At 45.2% G+C, this 23,418-nt stretch overlaps 1 protein-coding gene across 2 annotated transcripts in view; it reads right to left on the minus strand.

Moving 5' to 3' along the window:
• Window positions 1-16,977, minus strand: part of LOC135196228 (transmembrane protein 256 homolog) — a 47,463-nt gene extending 30,486 nt beyond the window's left edge. For both annotated transcript variants that reach the window (XM_064222875.1, XM_064222874.1), the window contains exons 1-2: window positions 16,795-16,977; window positions 1,721-1,839 (exon numbers count right to left, since the gene is read on the minus strand). In XM_064222875.1, the coding sequence (XP_064078945.1) occupies window positions 1,721-1,839; window positions 16,795-16,888 (213 nt within the window). In that variant the 5' untranslated portion in view covers window positions 16,889-16,977. The remainder of the gene's footprint in view (window positions 1-1,720; window positions 1,840-16,794) is intronic.
• Between the last annotated feature and the right edge of the window lie 6,441 nt (window positions 16,978-23,418).

A 23,418-nucleotide genomic window follows, 5' to 3' on the forward strand; every position in this document is an offset into this window, starting at 1 on the left:
ATAATAGAAAAATGTGAAAAGGGGGACTTTTTGGGTTGGCTGGAATGAATTATCCTGATTCCCTTTACATTTCTAATGGGGATATTTGCTTCATATTTCGAAGAAATCGTACTTCAAACAGCTCTCTGGAATGGATTAAGTTGGAAGTCTGAGGTACTACCATATCTAAGAACTGGATCAAGAGTGTGACTTCTATAGAATCGTGTACTTGAGGCTCCTAAAAATGTGAGACCCCATAGGAGAATGCGAATAAGATCCCACCCCAAGCGCGGGAAGAGCCACAAAGAGAACCACTGCCTCCTTGGAGGCATTTCTCAAGGTGTTCAAATCCTCAGAAATCTGTCAAGCACTGGCGAGCACTCAGTGAGTGCTAGTGGTAGTGCTGGCAGGAAAAGATGAAACAAATGAATGTTTTGCACTTTCTCTCACCTCGTGCCTGAACTGGGATGGTGGGAGGTCTCTCTGTCAGCAGTTTGGGATGCTTGCAATTCGTTAGAAACACGAGCACTCAGAATGATTCGCGAATGAGCGCCCAACACAGCACCTGTCCAGAGGCAGAACCCCTAGCCTGGTGACATGAATGCAAACCGAAGCTTGCGCTCCCCACAGCTCCATTAACACAAAACCCACGGGCATGCGAATCTGTTCCTGAACCCAAAAGTTGGGAAGAACCAATGAGAAATCCCAATGCCCCTCAGGAGGAGGTAGCCCCTTAGAAATCCTGCAGGAGGACTTCTTAGGGGCAGGAGAAACAGCCCACCTCGTCATTGGCTGAAGGGGGCCGATCCAGTTTCCTGGGACCTCCTCAAGCCTCAGAAATAGAAGGGAAGGGCAGTGCAGGTGACATTTCTTCCACAAGACTTCTACAGGATGGTGATTAGGAACTGTCGATAGCAGTGGCAGGAGTCACAAGGCAGCTGGGACAAGAGGCACAGTAGAAGCTGCCCAGTGACTTATTGTCAGGGAAACAGTAGCAATTTAACAGAAGGCAAAGCAGGGGAACTACACACATACAGAGGCAGAGTCACAGCATAGTAAAGTGTCACAGCTATGCTCCTGAAGGCTAGGATAACCAACACAGTCAGATATGCAACCATCTACTGCAGTGTCCCACAACTGCTCACTGTCAATCTGAAGAAAAAAAGAAAAGATAATTAATAAAATGGGACTCCTCTCTTCCCCTCCTGCCTGAGAAGCGAATGAAGAGAGCAACAGAGATATATCTCACAAAGGAGAAAACGCCATAAGGAAAGGATACCGGGAGAGAAAAACTGAGGGCAAATGCTCTATAGTTTTCCTCTTGACAAATTTCTGGCAGCGCAAGCAGCAAGAGGAACATCTGGAAAAAAAAATATTAAAACAAATATACAGTCTGGCAAGAGCTCATGAAAACATGTCTGCATTGCATAACAGCCGAAAGAAAAGTGAAATGTTTACATCTAGGCAGGTGGGTCTCCCCATCTACTGGTTGGTAGTTACTGCCTAACCACCTTGTTCAAGAGTTCTAACAGCCATGTTCCACCTTCACTGTAAGCAATTCCTATTGTAGAGGACCGAGGGTTTGTATATGGTGTAGGAACAAACAAAAGAGCTCTGCCGCAATTTTCCAATTTTGAGCTGGTGTAAGTAGAAACTACACGTAATTATTAGGTAAGTTACTTATATAAAATTAGCTAGCTTACAGGTAAGTACCACAGACACATAGACAAATGATTCTTACCAATTTTGGATGTTTGCAAAGAGGTACTCCCAAAAGGGCCAAAGTGTGGAGAAAGTGGTATCTATTGGCTGTTTCATATACTTGTTTTAGTTCCTCAGGATATTCTCTTCGATAAAAAACTGCAAAATTTAAACAAAGCAATCATAATATCTTCAAAATCACATGCAGCAGGGTTACAAAGAAACTATGAGATTTTTTTACTTACTGTGATCCACTTTACAAACTTAATTCATGAACAAACCAGTCATAATGTATTATCATCAAACAATATGTATACTATACTACTATACATATATATGTATTCCGGGAAACAATTGTGTACAGTATAATAAAATTAACATTTCTGGGCTCAGTTCGTGTCGCTGCGCGAAATAATCCTTTAATTCATTATTTCTAGGGTAAATGATCTAAATCCTTTAATTCATTATTTCTAGGGTAAATGATCTAACAAATACCAGAGAATAAACAAAATAAAGAAAAGGTCAGTATAACTGACTCGCTCACCCACAAGGAGGGCGTCGGTATGAACACTAGGGCGAGTGAGACCACTACCACGAACTTCTTGTCAATTAGAAATTTCCTACAGCAAAATCCCACAGGAAGAGAGCCGACCCACAGAACGGGGCAGCAACTACTACTACTACAACCCACGCTTAGGTGACTGCCGCGCCTCTGGTGGCCATCCTTTAAAGTTAGAGGTCTACAAGACGCCGCATTTTTTCTTGCTCTCTGATCATTTACCCTAGAAATAATGAATTAAAGGATTATTTCGCTGGGCGACACGAACTAATCGCCCAGAAATAGATTTTTCCTACGTCAAAATCCTTTTATTTTCCCAAAGATGGGAAGAAAATGAAACAGAACTCCAGTTACTCTGCAAAATCCATTAATCTCAAGTGAATAATGATTACTACATAAACCTTTGTAATATTGATAGTATATGCATATGACATGATAAAATTTATTGTTTACTTAACTACTGTTAAGGTTAGCTTATATCTTTGTGCCATTAGGCATGAATGGCATTCAAAATAAAACAAACCTACTAGGACGCTCTATAACCACCATATCCCATCAGTGGCGATGGAATTTTTACGTTCTTATCTGAATTCTTCATGACTACCTACTACCATGTAGGAAGGCTGGGTGGGTTTCCACTTTAAAAAAAATTTTAAAAATACGACATAAAAAGTGTCGAAAATCATCATAACCTCAAAATTTTTGTTGTAATCTAACCAAAAACTTATTTTTATTAATATACTGTGCTAAACTATAAAGGATTCTTATCATAGTATGCGTTTTTTAAAAGCGTCGTTAACTCGGAGCGTCGGAAGCGTCAGCGTTGTAACCTCGGAACAAGCGTCGTAACCCAGGGCGGATTTTTCAATGAATATTTAAGAAAAAGCGTCGTAACCTCGGAACGTCGTAAGCCGGACCCGTCGTAACCCGGGGACCGCCTGTACTACTCTCGCATCCAAGGGCACCACCCTCCAAAATGAGAGGAGATCCCACAAACACCACACGGCACACCCCCCATCTTTGTCCAATACACTAGCGAAATGACAAAAGAGAAGAGGAAATATTGAAAGAGAAGAGAAAATACCGGAAAATATACGACGGACAAACCTCCGAAGTTCCTCTCAATAATTTCCAAAGCATAAGTTTCAAATGAATACACTGTCTTGCCCTGACATTATAGGGCAAAAATATGATTAAAGGATGTAGGCACACCCCTGCCGCCGACTTTTAACACATAGTAGAAAGGCAGTGAGCAAGGCTATCACAAAAAGTGGGTTTGTATATTACATAATGATTAATGTCAATTAATTATTAACATCAAACACAGAATATATACAGGCAGCCCTCGGTTAATGGCGACCTCAGTTAACGGCTATCCAGTTTACGGCGCTTGTCTAGCGACACTGCTAACTGGATTTTCTTTGCCGATCTCTGGTTACCAGCGTTGATATCAGGTTTGCAGTGCTGATCTCTAGTTAACAGCAGCGCCAATCACTGGTTAACAGCACTGATATCCAGTTAGCAGCACCATTAAGCCTGTTTTTTGTGCTGTTATTGCTGATTTTTGGTTAGCAGCATCAGCCATGAACAGAACCCCGCTGTCAAAATATTAAAAGAAAGATCCCTAGAGGAAAATCATGATTAAAGGCTAGTCAGCAAGCGCTCATAATCATGTCTTCATTGGAAGATAGCTGAAAGCAAAGTAGAGTGTTTACATCTGGGCAGGCGGGCCTACCCCACCTACCAGATGGTTGTTACTGCCTAACCACCTTGTTCAAAAATTTAACGACTGCATTCAAGCCTACACCGAAAGTAATTCCTAATATAAAGGACTGAGGGTTTGTATATTGTGTAGGAACATGAAGTTTTCATCATAAAACTAATATTGTAATACTTACCTGAACACGTGAATTAGCCCTGGTCACTGACCAGCCCGAACTATATCCCAACATATTTACCCACCAAGTGGGTAATTTTAACTGTCAGTGTTACCAACACTGCAGGTAAAATCTAGTCAAATGAGTTACCTGTGTTACTGTTGTCAACGCTGCCGCAAATACCAGCCACCAGAGGCCTGTCTCCTCAATTGAATCATTCACTATCAAATTGAAGTGGGGAGGAGGGTGGGAATCATTCAGGTGTTCAGGTAAGTATTACAATATTAGTTTTATTATGAAAACTTCATATTGCAATACACTCCCTGAACACCTGAATTAGCCTGATTAACAACATTTACTCGGAGGCGGGATCAATCTCATTCAGCCCGACCTGTCCATGGAACATACACAGTTAACTCATAAGCAACCTACCATGTATAAAAGCATGTATCCTCACCTAGTTATCTAACTCGGAGGTGAGGATGTTTGCAAAGAAAGTACTTCAACATCAGTGTTAATCCTAAGGTACTGTCTAAGTCAGAAGTACCTCCCATGTGATAAGCTATACTTCTTATTCATGGAGGTAAAAACAAATCTTCTCACCTGGTTGTCCAGCTCAGTAGGTGAGGATGTTTCCAAAGAAAGTACTTCAACATCAGTGTTGAGTCTAAGGTACTATCTGAGTCAGAAGTACCTCCCATATGATAAGCTACACTTCTTATTCATGGAGGTAAAAACAAATCTCCTCACCTGGTTGTCCAGCTCAGTAGGTGAGGATGCTTGCAGAGGAAGTACCATACCGTCGGTGTCGAGTCCATGGTACCGCCTGAGTCTGAAGAACCTCCCATGTGGTATTCTATACCTCTCATGTATGGAGGGAAAATGGTGAACCTCCCATGTGGCTATGTAGCCTCTCATGTATGGAGGGAAAATGGTGAACCTCCCATGTGGCTATGTAGCCTCTCATGTATGGAGAAGTTGAGTGTGCAGGACCTTCAGTTCTCTACTGCTCACTGATGTAGATGACTTGTGCTGAAGAAGTAGTAGTTATTGCAACATGACCATCGGGATCTGCCTAACCTCAAGGGCCTAAGGGACAATACACTCAGTCTAAGCTTGACCAACAGAAACACTAGAGTTCATTAGACTATCACTGCCTCCCTAAACTTCTAACACCCTAACTCTACCAAGCCAACTATAAAACTGAGTTACCGCAACGACAGGACCCCGAGAGTAACCTCTCTGAAGAAACTGAAATTCCCTAAGGTATGGTGTTGTGAAAAACCACGACTCTCAAATAACCACCTACACAATCGCCGACAGAGAAACATTCCTCCGGAAGCCAAAGGGTAGCCCTCCGCGAGACTTTGCGCCCTTGGATTGACTAAGAACCCCTTCTTATGAGTGTCCAGATAGCGCTGAGGCAATGATTTAACAATAGTCCCTCCTCTCCTTGACAAGAACATAACATAACCCTCAGAAATGTTAGTCTGGTATGCAAACCCCCTCGAAACCAAAGTGAGGAGGTTATCAAACAGTCCAGGCTCAGAGAAACACCCATCAACTCTCACCACATCCACACAGTGGGACAAGGCCTCCCACTGGCTGTGAAAGGTGCCACTGGCTGTGAAAGGTGTCTTCCAAATACGAGCCTCGTGATCCGTAACCCCTACCACACAAATCAATGAAGGAACCCAATAGAGAAAAACCTCAACTGATTTGTAAACCGGAAGTCAGACTCCGGCAGAGGAGTTAACCGCAACCTAATACAGAAAAGCGATGCTAGCTTAAGTCCTTCCCCAAAAACTGCCCAACTCGCCAAAACCAGATCAGCCTGCTTGATGTTTGAGAGACTGCTGGTTTGGTTGAATACAACGTATCAAACATTACTTGAATTAACTGAGATTCCTCCAGAGCCTGGAATGTGGATGAAAATACGGAGTTGCGGATACCGCCTTGAAGCATCAACACCAGCAGCCTGAGAACTACAGGACCCATGGAAGGTGCTACGAAGGCAGCCCCTCCAAAATTATTTCCTTTAACCCCAGAGAGAGAGAGAGAGAGAGAGAGAGAGAGAGAGAGAGAGAGAGAGAGAGAGAGAGAGAGAGAGAGATTGAAATCAACTCCAAATTTCAGGATGAAACAATGAAAACTCTGGCTCTGCTGTGATATTGGCAAATAAAAAACAGAATGAGCAAGAAGACCTCGAAGCGACATCCGAAGAATGAGCAGCTACAGAAGATTGTGTAAAGACATTATAAGTTTTAACAGAAAAACTGGCTGAGAGAGAAAACTAGACCGACTCTGTTCCCCACGATAATCTGAGAAACATTAGAAAATCAGGAAAAGTATTCAAGACGTGATAGTGAATACAGTCCGTATTGAAGCTACAGTAATTGACTTGCGTTAATTCGATTTTATGATGGGGTTAGTATTTAAAATTGGCACTACATTGCATATAAGTCTTCCTATATCTCTCGCGCAGCTGGTGTAAGCAGCATCGTGCATCAGACTGCGAGATTGTTGGGTTTAAAATAGAATTTAGGCAAAAGGCCAAGTATTGGGACCTATGAGGTCATTCAGCGCTGAAGGGAAATTGACAGAAAAGTTTGAAAAGGTGTAACAGGAAGAAAAACCTCTTTGTTGCACAATGAGTCAAGTGTTAGGATAGGGTGGAAAATAGGATGAAGAGAGAGAATATGAAATCAGGAAAGTAAGAGAGAGAGAGAGAGAGAGAGAGAGAGAGAGAGAGAGAGAGAGAGAGAGAGAGAGAGAGAGAGTGAGTTACAATCGTCTAATCTCCACCTCCATAAATTTGCACCCTCTTCTAAGTTAAAAGGTATTATCTTAATGATAATATACTCGTATAACTGCGTACAGCTATGAACAACCGAACAAGAACTTGTTGCTAATACGATCGAATCCTATAGCAACATCACTTTATTGTATTGATCCGCGTGCAACAGTAATCGAATCCGATAGCAACATCCGTTTATTGTATTCATCCGCGTGCAATGGTAATTACTGTATTCATGTTATAAATGTAGCTGAAGCTGATAAGGCAAAATTACGTGCATCAGCAACCTGGATAGAAGTCCCAAGCTTTTGTATGAATTCAAACGCAGCCATGGTAAAAGAAAGTAATAGTATGAAAGAGCTCAATACTGTTGTTTTCACACCGACAACATATTAATAAAGTGTATAAAGTGTAAGGTTCGTAATACCTATGAAAACGAGTGAAAACGAACGGAATCGCTAAATTTTACGCCATCTAACCTATGGGAAAAACTAGCTTCCAATGAGACTTATTAGAAATTTTGGCCTTAAATTACATCGTAAGACGAACAGTATGACTTCGCTCCATAAGTTAAGTATCCAGATATTCATTATGCTAACTAGGAACAAACACATTAGCCGAGACCAAGTGATATGGTTGAATCTGGAGCCAAGGAAATAGACTAGCCGGCATCATTGTCTGTCTGAGCCACGCCTCCTTACAACCGTGCTGTTTTGACAACAAGCTTGTGTAATTGTAATTTAATTGAAAAGAAATAAATTACATATTTTAAGGTAATTAAATTAACTTTATTAAGCCTAATATTAATTTCAGTTGTCACTGTAATTTGATAATAAGACTGGTAATTCTTTTGTAACTGTAATTGACATAAGCACAATGTAAATTACTGACGGCAATTAGTCTGTTAAATGTATGAAGACGTCATACAAATTAATTCCTTATAGTATCTGACATCTGATTATAGTAATAGTATGCCACAAGATACCATTATTGACTATGTTAAATGTCAAAATAGTTGAAAACACGTCTCCTTCAAGACGACAAACATGGCATAAGTGAGGAAGAGTTGTTACGTTAGTCACGCTAGCCAATCAGGACAAGAATGAGGTGGATACGGTGACACAAACCCGTATTCGCCATCAGCTGATTCCAGAGCGTGAATGACTGCCGAGTTAGTATTTATACTACGCTAATATGATGATACGTACATATAATACAATTATAATGCTTTAGTCGGACAGAATCTGATCTTCATTCTGTTCGATTACATTCATATTGAATTATCCTAAGATCGGATTCTCGTTCGTTTTCAATTATACCTGTGCTGAATTATCCGAAGTCAGAATGCCTTGAACCTACAGCGTTAGCCACTATAAAAATCACTCTACCGATATGTAGTACAGCGAATACTTTAGGCTAGGCTAGGCTACTTTATATGCATACGATATATCATCGTGAACACTAGGCTAGGCGTAGTTAATTTTATTCAATTTCTCTACATACTGAATTATCGTAAGTCAAAATGCATTGAATAGAGAATTAGTTGATATTAACAATTACCCTATTGTATAAGTAGAGGGAGGTAACCTTAAAGACGAAGGAGCAGTATTCAACCCTTCAGAACCCGACAGACCCGAAACCAGATCTGAACGACCAACCGTGGCCTAAAAAGCTTCTGATGCAAGGAACTCGAAGCAGGAAAAACCCAAAGAGGCTCTAAGGACACTGTCCCTCTATAAACTACTACTTATAATAGAAAACCTACCCGAAGAAGCCTGCACTTCTCTTCCTAAACACTATGTAGCCTATTATCCCTACTCGTCTGTATCTGACCTAAATTTTCATCATCATGAGAACTTACACATCGAGGGAAGGGGAAATCTAATGCCAACACTGCCTGCTCCGTGCCGGGGGGGCCAGCAGAACCTACCCACTCGGAGGCTTGCGGTTCTCCATTATCCCCAGCACCCGTTAGGGCTGGTTCTGGAACAGGCAGGGGGGGGGCTGAAAAATGAACATATAATAATATAAAGTTTCACTTATACTTTACCCGGTGGTTACATATAGCTGTCGTCCCCTGACGTCACGGCAGAATTTGAAATTCGCGGTAGCGCTAATGGTTTGACAGGTGATCCCTCTACTCCCGCCCTCTACCGGGTTACCGGGAACCATTCCAACAATAAATCAGAAGTTTCATGCCTACCTGTCCATATGAGGGGAGGAGGGCGGGCTTCGTTATGTAACCACCGGGTAAGTATAAGTGAAACTTTATATTATTATAAAAATGTCATTTTCACTTATATAACTTTACCCGGTGGTACATATAGCTGATTGACACATTTAGGTGGTGGGACAATGGCAGCTAAAATAACAACTGTTGGAATTATCCGAAGATTAGATATAGGTTCCTTACCTTTAAAGACCGCTGAACATCAGTGGTTACTAGTCCTATGTAGTCTGCTGGCCTTTATTGTACCGACAGGATATATGGATCCGTGCGTCGGACACAATAATAAGTACTTGCCGTTGAGGGACGTGAGACGACGTAACGGACAAGACTATAATGCCCCCTGCTCAGGGCGCAGTACAAATCAACCACAAAATACAATGAAATAAAAACGAGGTATCAACCACAACCGTTTAAGAAAAAAAAAACCCACCAGACATTAAAAGACTGAAAGATACTCAAAAAAACTCCCTGTATCTTCAGACAACCTTAAAATACAAAAAACAAATAATCAAGGAAAAGAAATTAGTGAGGATGGGATACATCCTTCTCTCCCTCACCCCAATACCGTGTCAGTCCCACAATGAATGGCCCCAATGTACTGCAATTTTCATATGTGGTTGCAAATCTGTCAGATAATGAGATGCGAAGACAGAATTGCTTCTCCAATATGTAGATTTAAATAATGTTCTTTCAAAGCAGATTACGTCTAAAGGCCATAGACGTGACACTGCTCTAATTTCATGAGCTTTGACTTTTAAACACTTTGAATATCTGAGTCCTGACATTGTCCGTGTGCCTCAGAAATCAAATTCCTTAAAAAGAAGGAGAGCGCATTTTCGAAAGAGGACGAGAAGGATCTTTCACTGAACACCACAGGTTATCACTCTTACCTCTTATACTTTGGTCCCTTTGCACATAAGTCTAAGTGCTCTCATTGGACAGAGAAGACATTCAGGCTCATTAGGCCCCCTCCCCACTAACTCCGAAATGTTCTTTATAGAGAAAGAACGAGGCCAAGGACGTGAGGGATTTTCATTCTTAGCCAAAAACCCCCAGCATTGATGAGCAAATGGCATTGCCCTTAGCGAATCCAACTCTCTATCATAGCATGCAGCTCACTGATTCTTCTAGCTGATGCTAAAGCACAAAGAAAAAGGGTCTCCTGTCAGATCTCTAAAAGAACTAGAGGAGATCGGTTCGAATCTATCTGACATCAGCCATTTAAGAACTACCTCCAGGTTCCAAGCTTACTGGTTCTTGACTCCTTTGTCTTGGTCGTATCAAAGGAACGAATCAGGTCTGAGAGGTCTTGATTATTAGAAATGTCTAATCCTCGATGTCTGAACACAGAAGACAACATAGCTCTATAACCCCTAATCGTCTGGGTAGAAAGCTTCTTCTTCTCACGAAGAAAAAGAAGGAAGTTAGCTAACTGAGCTATAGAGGTCTTAGAAGACGAAATTCCTTCTTCTTTTGCACCAAGCTCTGAATTGGACCCACCTTAGCTTGGTACACTCGATCAGAGGATTCTCTTCTGGGTGCAATAGCAATAGCCCTTGAAGCTCTCTTTGAAAATCCTCTCTTTCTGAGGAGATGCTCGACAGTCTGAGGCGACCTAGTCGAAGAGCGGACAAGTTGTGATGGAACCTCAGAAAGTGGGGCTGTCTGAGTAGATCCTTCCTTAACGGTAACTCTCTCGGAAAGTCCGTCAACAGCAGTAGTAGATCCGGAAACCATTCCCTGGCCGGCCAAAAGGGGGCTATCAGAGTCATCCTGACGTTCTGATGACCTCTGAACTTTGCCAGAAACTAATCTTAGCATTTTGAAAGGTGGAAAGGCATACAGATCCAGATTTGACCAGTCCAGAAGCATGGCATCCACTGTAAACGCCTCCTCGTCTGGAACTGGGGAGCAATACAGTGGTAGACGAGCTGTCTTGTTTGTGGCGAAGAGATCCAACTGAGGACATCCCCAAATCCCCCAAAGCTTCTTGCATATTTGAGGATGTAACGTCCACTCTGTGGAGAGGACTTGTCCTCTCTTGCTGAGAATTGTCTGCCTTTACATTCTTCGAGCCTTGAATAAATCTTGTGCTCCTAAGACAACCTTGTTCTCTTTCGCCCAAATGAGTAGGTCTCTCGCCGCCTCGCACAGAGAGAACGAGTGTGTCCCCCCCTGTTTTTTGATGTAAGTAGAGAGCCGTGTGTTGTCTGCTTGAACCAGCACTACTTTCCCTCTTACCTCTGTCTTGAAGTGCATTAGAGCCAAATGAATCGCCTTCAACTCTTTTAGATTTATGTGCCAGGTTCTCTGATGAATCTGCCAAAGTCCCGACACTTCCTTTCTCCCCAGAGTAGCTCCCCACCCTTTGTCCGATGCGTCTGACAAAAGAGTAAGGTTGGGGCTCAACTGGCTTAGAGACAAGCCTTCCTCTAGCCTTCCTTCTGATTTCCACCAAAGTAGGTCCTGTTTGATTCCTTCCGAGATGGGGAACACGAAGGAGTCTGGGAACTTCTTCCTTTGCCACTTCTGTTTCAAGTAAAATTGAAGTGGTCTCATGTTGAGCCTGCCCAGACTTACAAATTGCTCTATTGAAGCCAAGGTTCCTAAAAGGCTCATCCACTGATTCGCCGCAAGTTTGTCTGACGAGAAATTCGTCTATTTTGTTCAGGCATGAGTCGATCCTTTGGCGAGACGGAAAAGCCTGAAAAGGAACTGAATTCAGTCTCACTCCTAAATAAACTATCTCCTGAGAAGGAGTGAGACATGACTTTTCCTTGTTTACTAACAAACCTAGGCTTTCCGTCATCCTTAAAGTCTTTTGTTAGGTCCCTCCACACACTTCTGTCTGGACCTTGCCCTGAGAAGCCAATCGTCTAGATACATGGATATTCGTATCCCGTCTAGATGAAGCCACTTTGCTACTGACGACAGAACTCTGTGAACACTTGTGGAGCTGTCGACAGGCCGAAGCAGGAGGGCCCTGAAACTGATAAAGCGGCCCTGGAACACGAATCTCAGGAATCTTCTCGATTCCGAATGAATCGGAATATGAAAATAAGCGTCCCGAAGGTCTATGGAAACCATCCAATCTCCAGGATGAAGAGCTGCTAATACCGATTGGGTCGTTTCCATAGAAAACTTCGTCTTCAGGACAAAGACGTTCAGGGCACTGACGTCCAACACCGGTCTCCACCCCCCGTGGCCTTCTTTACCAGGAAAAGGCGATTGTAAAATCCTGGTTCCTGCGGAGAGTCCACTAACTCTATGGCCCTCTTTGCCAGTAAGGCGAGAAACTTCTTGATGGAGGGCAGCAAATTTTTCGGAGTTCTCCGAGTAGGCTGACAAATTCACAGGAAATTCTGTGAGAGGGGGGTGCTTGATGAACGGAATGGTGTATCCTTCCTTCAGGACCTGGACCGTCCAAGGAATCCGCTCCGAGATGAAACCAGGTCTGCCAGAAAAGGTTTGTAATCTGGCTTCCTTACTGCTGTGTGGAGGACTACGGGGGAATACTTCTTGATTGGCAAGAGGGGCTAGTGGTTTTAGAAGAGGCTCTACCTCTCCCACGAAACCTGGAGGAAGATCGAACGGAGCGCTCCCTCGAAATGGTTTAGGAGCTTCCGTGGAGGGAGCACTCGAGAAGCAGAAAGAACCGGAGCTATCTTCCTGGGCTTCTTCACTGACTGTGATAAAAGATCCTGGGTCTCGCTGTGTTAAAGATTGAGCGATCTCGCTCACAATCTCTTGCGGAAATAGGTGTTTCTTGTCCAAAGGAGAGAAGAGCAAGGCAGACTTCTGGTTTCGATGAAACCCCTTTCGACAAGAAGAGCACCAAAGCTGTCTCTTCTTCAACACTCCAGAGGCGAAATGGCAGCGAGCTCCGAAGCTCCATCACAGATGCCTTTATCGATACAATCCAGTACCGAGGCAAAATCCTTCAACTGCTCCTCCGAAAGTCCAATGACTTGACTTTTCCTGGCCCAGCGAAGCAATGGCCCAATCCAGGAAGCTAACAACTTCGAAAACACGGAAACACTCTTGCAAAGATGCTCCAGTTCATTTGTTGAAAAAGAAAATCTTAGCAGTATTAAGGGCTGCTCTGCGGGAAGAGTCCACGAGACTAGAAAAGTCTCCCTGAGCGGAGGCAGTCACACCCAGGGAAAAAAACTTCTCCAGTGTCATACCAGACACCGGCTCCTTGGACGAAAGTCTCGAAGGGGGAAGACAAAAAACATTTTTCCCCTGTCCCTCTTCTCCAAAAGCCAAGCGTTAACTTTCTTGATCGCTTTCTTAGCCGAAATCGAGAGGACGAGACGCGTGAACGAGGACGAGGAGTCAGGCTTACTGTCCTTTTTCCACTGCGACTAGGAGAAACTGGAACGGAAGGCGCAAAAGAATCTCCAAAGTTGTCAACGAAAGATCGTAAAAGGAGTTTATACCCCGACAAATGCTTGTCTTTTCTGTAAGTCCTTCTCTTTCTTCCTCCAAGTCCGAAGCTTCCTTCGACGAAACTGGCGAACATTCATCGGAAGAGGAATCCTGTTCGGCGAAGTCACACCCTGACGCGTCCGAGGAGGGTGTGAGAAAGCAGGAGAAGACGTCTGAGCCTGTACTGAGACGTATCCGGGCGGCTGAGCTGGCGGCTGCGTTGGCGGCTGAGCTGGCTGGCCGCGCTGGCGGCTGATGGTGGCGCTCGAGCGAGAGCCTGACGTGGCGCCATAAGACGGAGTCAGGAAAGGAGTCCGACTAGGCGCCTGAAGTGGCGTCTGAAGAGGAGTCACATGGAGAGTCTGAGCCTGAAGAGGCGACTGCAAAGGAGCCTGCGAAGAGGACTGCACAGTAGTCTGCGGAAGATGTAAGGCGGTCGGGAGCGCATTCGGGGACGAAAGAGACTTTGCCAAAAAGCTCCAAGATACTGCCTAACTTGGCATTCATCTGTTCAAACACCGAAGGTTGAGGATCCACCGACGTAGAAGGCGCGGGAGGTGTAGAAGGATGATCCACAAACACGTCTGGAGCCAGCAGGAGTTATCGCTTGAGAGGCTCTGGAGAAGGCTCCGAAGGGGTGTGCGTGTTCGTGGCTTCTCCAATTCTATGAGAGAAGGGCGATAAATCGAAACCGCCGGAGAAAAGGCTTCAGGCTCCTCCCAAAAACTACAAGAAGGTTCGGCAGCCGCCACCTTCTTGGGAACCGCAGCAGGCGAAAACATCGCGCGACCTTTTCAGCGGTCTAGAAGTCTTATTACGCCAACCTCTATAAGAGGAAACATCTGAACTAGAGTCACTTGACGAAAAACACTTCCTCGCAACACCTTTCCAATGGTGAGCGACAGCATCCTGGATACGGCTACAGGATTGCTTGAGGGGGCGGCTGCTCGGGAGCAGGTCCCGCTCGCCTCCCTTCGGTTTTCGGCATGCCTCCTCCCAGGATCTGGGGAGTTTTGACAGGGGCCTAGAACCTAGGAGAACGAACGGGCCGAACAACCACCTCCTCCACTACACTTGCACTAAGTAATTATCACACTTAACTACCTAACTTCTTGCACTGTCCTCACCCATTTTCTGCATAGTGGTGAGGAAAGAGACAAATTTCGAGTCCATATCGGCTTGTAATACTGACACGGGATCGGGAGATACAGATTCGAGGGCAGGAGCACCACGACGGGGTTAATAGGAACAGGATTAATAGAATTCAGAGGAATATCCTGGCTACTCACTAACTTAGAAGAAGATCTCTGTGAAGCCTTTCTGATTCTATCTTTTTCTAACTTTCTCATATACTTTCCCAGTGCCTTCCACTCATGAGATGTTAGAGACTTACATTCTTCACACGTATTCTCAAAAGAACATTCACGTCCCTACAACTAACACAAGTAGAATGAGGATCAAGTGAAGCTTTAAGAAGTCTAGTCTTACACCCACTACTACACACCCTATACTGAACAGAGCCGGTGTCAGACATCGTGAAGAATTCAAAATAATTCCTAAAAAGGACAACAATATCAAAACCAAAATAACTATAGCGCTATCAAAAAGATCAGTAAACTCAAGGTACATCACCAAAAGGAGAAAACCAAGATGATCAAATCCAAATTCCAACCAGCAGAGAACCGTGTTACCGGTTCCGACGGCAGGAAACTTCTGATTTATTTGTTGGAATTGGTTCCCGGTACCCGTAGAGGGCGGGAGTAGAGGGATCACCTGTCAAACCATTAGCGCTACCGCGAATTTCAAATTCTGCCGTGACGTCAGGAGACGACAGCTATATGTAACCACCGGGTAAGTTATATAAGTGAAAAGAACGATTAGAACCAACTATACTACTAGTACCATTAGAACCAACTATACTACTAGTACCACTATCTCTATTTTGGTTAATTATTTGTCAGGCTAGAAATATGCTTAATATACTAGATGATGACCTGTCCACTAATTTCTTGAATAACTAACTAATGTTTCCTTGTCTCCTGACCAAGACAAACATCTCTGACTGGTATTGCACTGAACCTTCCTACAAGAAATAACGAAAAGAACGTCGATCAAGTGTGAGGGTACTCATCCTACGCTTGAAGGGCGTGCAGAGCCGATGAGCACCAACATATCCAGCAGTAGAAGGCTCTATCATTGAACTGTAGATGAAGTAGAAGCAGAGGCATTTGCAGATGGCGACGACGTTATTTTAAGAGCCGATGAGCACCAACATGTCCAGCAATAAAAGGCTCGATCATCGAACTGTAGATGAAGCAGAAGCAGAGGTGTTTGCAGACGGCGACGACATTCGTTTTCTAACTTATCCATAGCGAGTACAAAGTAGCTATCAAAAGTGAAACGGGAGAAAAACGTTAATCACAGTCCAAGGTCGTAATCTGTATCCAAAATACGAAAACTCCTTGAGTGGGGTAGGGCTAAATGACCAAAAGTTCGCCAGATGTGGGACTGATCCGCACAGCATGGCGAACAAGAAACAATTGAGGAGACAGGCCTCTGGTGGCCGGTATTTGCGGCAGCGTTGCCAACGGTAACACAGGTAACTTATTTGACTAGATTTTACCTGCAGCGTTGGTAACACTGACAGTTAAAATTACCCACTTAGTGGGTAAATATGTGGGGATATAGTTCAGGCTGGTCAGTGACCAGGGCTAATTCAGGTGTTCAGGGAGTGTATTGCAATGAAAAGATTTTAGGCCACAGGCCATGTGCTGGGGCCTATGAGGTCCTTCAGTGCTGAAATGGAAATTGACAATAAAAAGGTTTGAAAGGTGTAACAGGAGGAAAACCCCAGAGTTGCACTGTGAATCAATTGTTAGGAGTGGGTGGAAAGTAAGATGGAAGAAGGGGAATATGAATGGAGGCACTAAAAAAAAAAAAAGAATGAAAGGGGTTGCAGCTATGGACCAAAAGGATGCTACAAAGAACCTCAAGTAATACCTACACCGTGTGAGGTGCATTGATGGCACCACCCTCGTAGCAAGACAATAGGCAGGCGATCATCCATCTCACACCCTGGCTTCCATCTGTACCGACATTCACAACAAACTTAATGACCGAACCAACTTGGCAACAAGAAATACTCCAATATAAAGGATGAAGGGTTGCTTATTTCTTCTCTTGATTGGTGCTATATTAACTAACTTGGATTTAAACTTACCATGAGCCCCATAAGCTCCCAGTGCAACTGCTGATGCTCCTGAAATGCCAGCAAGTCGAACAAACCACCTGGCATAAGATGGGATATTGATCATATCTACAGGCAGCACTTCCACTACTTTGGTTACAACCTCCTGTCCACCTTTAACCTGTGGATTTGAAAAAATTTCGTGCTACAAAACAAAATTCAGTAAAACCCATTTCATACTTTTTATTTTTAAACAAAAATGTTATTGTTAGTATACAATAAGGTTTTGTACATACTTACCTGGCAGATATATACTTAGCTTTACGTCGCTGACGTCACGACAGAATTCAAAACTCGCGGCACATGCGACAGGTAGGTCAGGTGATCTACCTTACCCGCCGCTGGGTGGCGGCTGTAAGAACCAATCTCCCTTTCCAGTCAGAATTTTTTCTTTTCCACCTGTCTCCTGAGGGGAGGCTGGGAGGGACATCAATTGTATATATCTGCCAGGTAAGTATGTACAAAACCTTATTGTATACTAACAATAACATTTTTGTACATGAACTTTCCTGTCAGATATATACTTAGCTGATTGACACCCTTGGTGGAGGGAAAGAGACAGCACTATTAATATGGAAAAAGGGGGAAACAACACCTGTTGTAGGATGTAAAATACAACCTTGGTTCTTACCTGTTTAGGCAGAAGACTTCGTAGCTACTGTCTATTAGTCTGCGTCGTCTGAAGAGCTTCAGCGAGGGCGTGACCTACAGCTGACAGACTCTTTGGGTCTATCAAAGGGATTTGGTATCTGCTTACTTGATAGAATCCGAGCAGGATCTTGTCAAAGGGGATTCGCCCTCTTATATGACAGAACCTAACCACTATCATTGCAAGGAGCTCAAACATAAACTGATCACCTAACCAATCTAATCATTGTTAGACATACGACATGAAAGAGATGCCTACCCGCATGCTCTTTCAAACAACCAAAAAACTTACAACCTAAACAAGGGGGAAAAAAATACTACAAAGCATATGTCTCAGCTCCCTGCCCCAGCACCGAATCCGCCGATACGTACGGGCCTAACGCGAAGCACTTTTCATACGTGATTTTGACGTCTCTCAGATAGTGGTTCGCGAAGACTGAGTTGCAACGCCAGAATGTTGCTTTCATAATATTACTCAGGGATATGTTTTTATTGAAAGTTAATGAAGTGGCAATAGCTCTTACCTCATGAGCTTTGACCTTCAGAAGCTTGAATTGACTTTCATCACATATCGCATGTGCTTCTTTCACCAGGCTTCTGATGAAGAAAGAAAGCGCATTCTTTGAAAGAGCCCTCCTTGGATCTCTTACAGAGCACCAAAGGTTGACATCATTGCCCTCAAGTTTCTTCTTTCTCTGAAGATAAAACTTTAAACTTCGTACTGGGCAAAGTGACCTCTCTGCTTCCTCGCCTACTAAGGCAGATAAACCTCGGACTTCAAAACTCCTAGGCCAAGGATTTGAGGGGTTTCTCGTTCTTAGCCAAGAACGAAGGCAGGAATGCACAGATCGCTGCATCTCCTCTGAACCCCACTCTCCCTTCTATTGCATGGAGTTCACTAATCCTCTTTGCGGAAGCCAATGCCATGAGAAAAAGTGTCTTCCTCGTGAGGTCTCTAAAAGAGGCAGACTGAGGCGGTTCGAACTTAGGGGACCTAAGGAAGCGTAGCACTACATCCAGATTCCAACTTGGAATCTCTGGCGAAACCTTTTTGGATGTTTCAAAAGATCTTATTAGATCATGAAGGTCTTTGTCTTCTGAAATGTTCAAGTCTCTGTGCCTAAACACTGCAGCCAGCATGCTACGATAACCTTTAATGGTTGATACCGCCAGTCCACTTTTTTCCCTAAGGAAAAGCAAGAAGTCTGCTATTTTGGGTTACAGAGGTACTGGAAGAGGAAAAGTGATGGTTCCTACACCACCGTCGCAGTTGCAGTTCTTGCAGAAAACCCTCTCGCTCTGACCAAACTTTTGACAGTCTGAAGCCAGTCAGACCGAGAGCGGGGAGGTTTCTGTGATACCTGTCGAAGTGGGGTTGTCTGAGCAGATCTATCCTCTGTGGTAAAGATCTCGGAATGTCTACTAACCATTCCAGTACCTCTGTGAACCATACTTGTGCGGGCCAGAAAGGGGCTATCAGCGTCATCCTTGCTGCCTCCGATTCTGCAAACTTCTTGAGAGTTTCTCCCAGTATCTTGAAGGGAGGAAATGCGTACATGTCTAGGCCCTTCCAATCTAGGAGAAAAGCATCTATTGACACTGTCCTCGGGTCCGAAATCGGAGAGCAGTAGTTGCCTATCCTCGCATTCTTGGCTGTGGCGAAGAGGTCTATGTGAGGGCCTGCCCCAAAGTCTCCCCTCCACAGGTCCTGGCAAACAAATCCTCGTGAAGAGTCCACTCCGCCGGCAGGACTTGACTTCCTGCTCAGGAGGTCTGCGCTGACGTTCTTTTCTCCCTGTATGAACCTGGTAAGGAGACAAATCTTCCTTTCCTCTGCCCACAGCAGAAGTTCTTTTGCTGTCTCGTACAGGGAGAAGGAGTGAGTCCCCCCTTGCTTCCTGATGTATGCCAGGGCCGTGGTGTTGTCCGAGTTTATCTGAACTGCCGAAGCTAGGATGTAGGGCTCGAATGCTTTCAAAGCTAGCCAAACAGCCATCAGCTCTTTCTTGTTGATGTGCCAGGTCACCTGTTCCTTCTTCCAGGTGTCTGACACTTCTCTTGAGCCGAGCGTTGCTCCCCAACCTGTTTCCGACGCGTCGGAATACAACACTTGGTTGGGGTTCGGAATGTGAAGGGACATCCCTTCTGCAAACCTGAGAGGGTTCGCCCACCAAGAGAGGTCCTTCTTGATTTCTCTTGAAATCTTGAAGGAGAACTCTAGGTTTTGAGAAAGACAACGCCAGTTCCGATGTAGAAAGAACTGGATAGGTCTGAGGTGCAACCTTCCTAGAGAAAGGAATTGCTCCAACGAGGAGAGTGTCCCCAGCAAACTCATCCACTCCCTCGCTGTGCATACGTCTTTCTCTAGGAAGGCTTTGACTTTCTCTGACCCTCGGGCTATCCTTTCTGGAGAAGGAAAAGCCCGAAAATCCAGAGAAACCATATGAATCCCCAGATAGATACGATTTTGACTGGGGATTAACTGAGACTTTTGAAAGTTCACCAAAAGTCCCAGAGAACTCGCCATGAAAAGGGTCTTTTGTAGGTCCTCCAAACATCTTTTCTGTGACTTGGCTCTGATCAGCCAGTCGTCCAAGTAAAGGGACACCCTGACTCCCTCCAAATGTAGCCATCTTGCTACATTTTTCATTAGTCCTGTGAAGACCTGAGGGGCTGTTGAAAGGCCGAAACACAAGGCCCTGAATTGGAATATCCTTCCTCCCATCATGAACCTGAGGTATTTCCTTGAAGAAGGATGGATCGGCACATGGAAGTAAGCGTCCTGAAGATCTAGGGACACCATCCAATCCCCTGGACGAAGAGCCGCCAACACTGAGGATGTCGTCTCCATGGCGAACTTCCTCTTTTCTACAAAGAAATTCAGGGCGCTTACATCCAGAACCGGTCTCCATCCTCCTGAGGCTTTTGGAACTAGAAACAGGCGGTTGTAACAGCCCGCTGAGCATGGGTCGTTCACTAGCTCTATAGCCTCTTTCTCTAACATTTGTTCTACTGCCAGAGTTAGAGCGTGGCTCATGATGGGATCCCTGTACCTGGCCACCAACTCCCTCGGAGTCGTCGTCAAAGGTAGTCTTTCTGTAAAGGGAATCAGATATCCTTTCCGGATAATCGAGAGGGACCAGTTGTCCGCTCCTCTCTTTGCCCAGGCTTCTGCGAATCTTAGAAGCCTGGCACCTACTGATGTCTGGAGGACTTCTTTCCTACTTCTTCGCTCTGGATGAGCGCGAGAAGGATCTTCCTCTCTTGAAGGGTCTATTACCTCTTGAGGTAGAGGCTCTAGAAGGAGGGCCCCCTTGAAAGGGCTCCTGTCTAGCCGGAGTCTCCTTCTTAGTCTTCGTCTGGAAGGAGGTCCTAGGTTTCCGGGCAGACTGAGCGAGCATGTCTTGAGTAGCCTTCGCAGAGATAGCTCCCGAGATGTCCTGGATTATCTTCTTTGGGAAGAGAAGCGGCGAGAGTTGCGAATAGAGTAACGAGGCTCTCTGAGCATGAGAGACGGACTTTGTCAGAAAAGAGCAGAAGACCGATCTTTTCTTAAGAACCCCTGCTCCAAACAGGGAGGCTACTTCGCTCGATCCATCTCTAACTGCCTTATCCATGCACGTCAGTACACTGTTGAGATCCTTGGGCGAAATGGAATCCGGGTTCTGAGTCCTTTTAGCCAAGACCCCCAAAGACCAGTCAAGGAAGTTGAAGACTTCCAAGACTCTGAACATTCCCTTCAACAGGTGGTCGAGCTCGTTCATAGCCCAGGTAGTCTTAGCCGACAAGAGGGCCGAGCGTCGTGAGGCATCCACCAGTGAAGAGAAGTCCGCGTCAGCAGATGATGGCAGACCCAGGCCTAGGGGTTCTCCAGACTCATACCAGAAGCCTAGTCTGCCCGTCAGCTTAGAAGGAGGGAAAGAAAACACAGTCTTCCCTTTCTCCTCCTTAGAAAGAAGCCAATCACCAAAACCTCTCAAAGCCTTCTTCATCGAGATGGTTGGCTTCATCCTCACACAGGAGGAAACCTTCGTCTTCTTAGAAGTCGAGAATAACGAGAGAGGAGAAGGAGGAGCGACGGGAGTAAGAGCGTCTCCAAACTCTTGAAGAAGGAGGTCTGTCAGGATCTTGTAGGACGAGACCGAAGAATCCTTAACCAAGTCCTCTTCTGAAGGTTCTACTTCATCCACCGAAGAACCTTCGGCTTCTTTACGAGAGCAGCTGGACTTCTCTAAAGAAGTGCGTCTATCTAGTGATGAGTGTCTGGCAGCCGTCTGGCGCCTATCAGGTGAAGCCAAAGCTTCGGGAGAGCTCCTATCGAATGCGTCCTTCCTACTCCAATGAGTGATTCCTCTGTGATCCTGTAGTCTGCTCCTAGATACACGGGAGTCCAAAGGGGAGCGCCTGCTAGGAGAGGAGAGCCTACTATGCTCACGGCGCCTAACAGAATCCATGCGCCTGTCAAAAAAAAGAGCGGCTGCCTGGCGAACTGCGCCTAAAATGAGGAGAACGCCTGCTAGGCTCTTGGCGCCTACCAACAGGAGAGCAAATCCCTGGAGAAGATCGCCTACTCGGAGACAGGCGTCTACCATGATCCAAATACTTAGATCGAGACGCGTGGGTCTCTGCAAAAGCTAGTCTATCAGCCGAGACATTACTTTCAGGCTCTTTACGCCTGACCTGAACAGAGCGGCTAACAGGTGAAACGCGCCTATCAGGAGAGAAGCGCCTATCTTCCGCACAGCGCTTGGCAATGGGAGAGCGGCTACTTGGGGAGTAGCGCCTACCAGGCTCTAGGCGCCTGACATAAGGAGAGATCCTGTCTCTGGAAGAGTCCATGTATGAGGAGGCTCTCTTATCCGGAGATTGGAGGTTCTTCGGAAAGGAGCGAGAAGACGAAGCTGTGCGCTTATCTTTAGACGAGCGCCTACTAGGCGCTTGATCCCTTTCTACTGGAGAAATGAAGTCGCCATGAGAAAGCTTCTTGGGCGATTGGCGGCTGAAAGACGACAGGCGTCTGCTGAGGGAAGAGCGCCTCATTCCATCCGCTGTTACAGGAGAGAGAGCCGCCTCCGACTGAGAAGGCAAAGCAGGAGAAGGTAGCCTAGACTTCTTGACGGGGAGAGAGACGTCCTTCTTACGACGCGTGCCTCCAGCCAAGGAGCCCGCCAGAGCCGAAATCTGAGCTTGCAGCCCTGCAAGAATCCGAGCTGGAGATCTTGCAAAATCCTCCACAGGGGATGAGGATCGAAGCCTACTCTGAGGCGAGAACTCCTGATCCCTCCTGGGTTTCTTGATATCCACTTCCGGCTCTTCCGGAAAACATTCCGGGCTGGAAGGAAAGGCGCAAGGAGCCTTCCAGGCTCTCTTCAACGGTCTAGATGAATCCGAGGCGCTCCATCCTCTTCTAGGAGAAGGTGATGAAGAAGAAGAGAAGCATTGGCGTAACACCTCCTTCTTGGCGCGAATTAAGGCAGCCTGGGTAACGAAACATCAGGATCTACCGAGGGGACGCCTGATCGGTGGGGAGTTCTCCCTAACCTTCCTGCGGCTGTTGACTTTCCACCTCACTGGGACTGGGAGTCTGGAAGAGGTCTAGGCCTGGAAGCATTAAGGAGCCGATCAGACGCACCCTCCACTGCACTGGGGTCACTGCACAAATCACCTTCACTATTACTCTTACCTTGCAACGAACGAATTTTCTTCTCCATGCTAAGGATCGTGGCTCTCATGGTTGCCACTTCCGAAGGCGTATCTTTAGGTTCGATGCAGGGAGCAGGAGCTGAAACGGGAGAAGGATCTAGTGCTACGACAGGATTGTCTACTTCTACCTCGCTAATACGAGACTTACTAGAACTTCTAGACGAAGCTTTTCTCACCCTGTCTTTCTCCAACTTCCTTAAGTAGGAAGAAAGAGACTTCCATTCACCCTCATCCAACTTCTCACAC

This window comes from Macrobrachium nipponense, chromosome 17, assembly GCF_015104395.2.
Source record: "Macrobrachium nipponense isolate FS-2020 chromosome 17, ASM1510439v2, whole genome shotgun sequence".
Classification (NCBI taxonomy): Eukaryota; Metazoa; Arthropoda; class Malacostraca; order Decapoda; family Palaemonidae; genus Macrobrachium; species Macrobrachium nipponense.